Raw genomic sequence first — 606 nt, 5'->3', positions numbered from 1 at the left:
CCAAGTCCACCAGGCAGTCTGTCCGCCCTACCAAGTCCACCAGGCAGTCTGTCCGCCCTACCAAGTCCACCAGGCAGCCTGTCCGCCCTCCCAAGTCCACCAGGCAGTCTGTCCGCCCTACCAAGTCCACCAGGCAGTCTGTCCGCCCTACCAAGTCCACCAGGCAGCCTGTCCGCCCTCCCGTCACAAAAAGACGGACGTACAAAGGACGGACCGCCGTCCCCTTCCTCGGCCATCTGCGATCCTGCCACACCCAACCTGCCCTGCCACGCCATTCCCGCCCTTAGTGCTCGGGGTACACAAATACATTGAAAAGTTTCATGAACCGACAAATATCAGTTATTAAAATTGGAATAATAGGCAAAATATTTAAATTCTATTAAGAAAAATTAATTATTTATCATTATATGTTCAGTATGTCGAGAACGTGGCGGGTGTGTTGGTGAAATGTTATATTGAAATGTTGTTGATAATGCGTGTCGTAAGGGCGAGAGTCGCGTGCGTGGGTAGCACGTGGCTGGTCGTTAGCCTTCAAGGCTATTTATCGCTAATTTATGGTTCATTGAATTACCCCCGTGACCATTACACACTCAACAAAGAAGTCAA

At 50.2% G+C, this 606-nt stretch overlaps 1 protein-coding gene across 1 annotated transcript in view; it reads right to left on the bottom strand.

Annotated features, from left to right (window-relative positions):
• The window catches only part of LOC125178920 (extensin-like), a 7,283-nt gene extending 7,008 nt beyond the window's left edge, over nucleotides 1–275 (bottom strand). Inside the window, exon 1 of the mRNA XM_047883788.1 lies at nucleotides 32–275. Within this exon, the coding sequence (XP_047739744.1) occupies nucleotides 32–275 (244 nt within the window). The remainder of the gene's footprint in view (nucleotides 1–31) is intronic.
• Between the last annotated feature and the right edge of the window lie 331 nt (nucleotides 276–606).

This window comes from Hyalella azteca, unplaced genomic scaffold (genome assembly GCF_000764305.2).
Source record: "Hyalella azteca isolate HAZT.00-mixed unplaced genomic scaffold, Hazt_2.0.2 contig1740, whole genome shotgun sequence".
NCBI classification, from domain to species: Eukaryota; Metazoa; Arthropoda; class Malacostraca; order Amphipoda; family Hyalellidae; genus Hyalella; species Hyalella azteca.
Note: the sequence above shows the minus strand (reverse complement) of the source record. Positions and strands in the feature narration are given on the sequence as shown.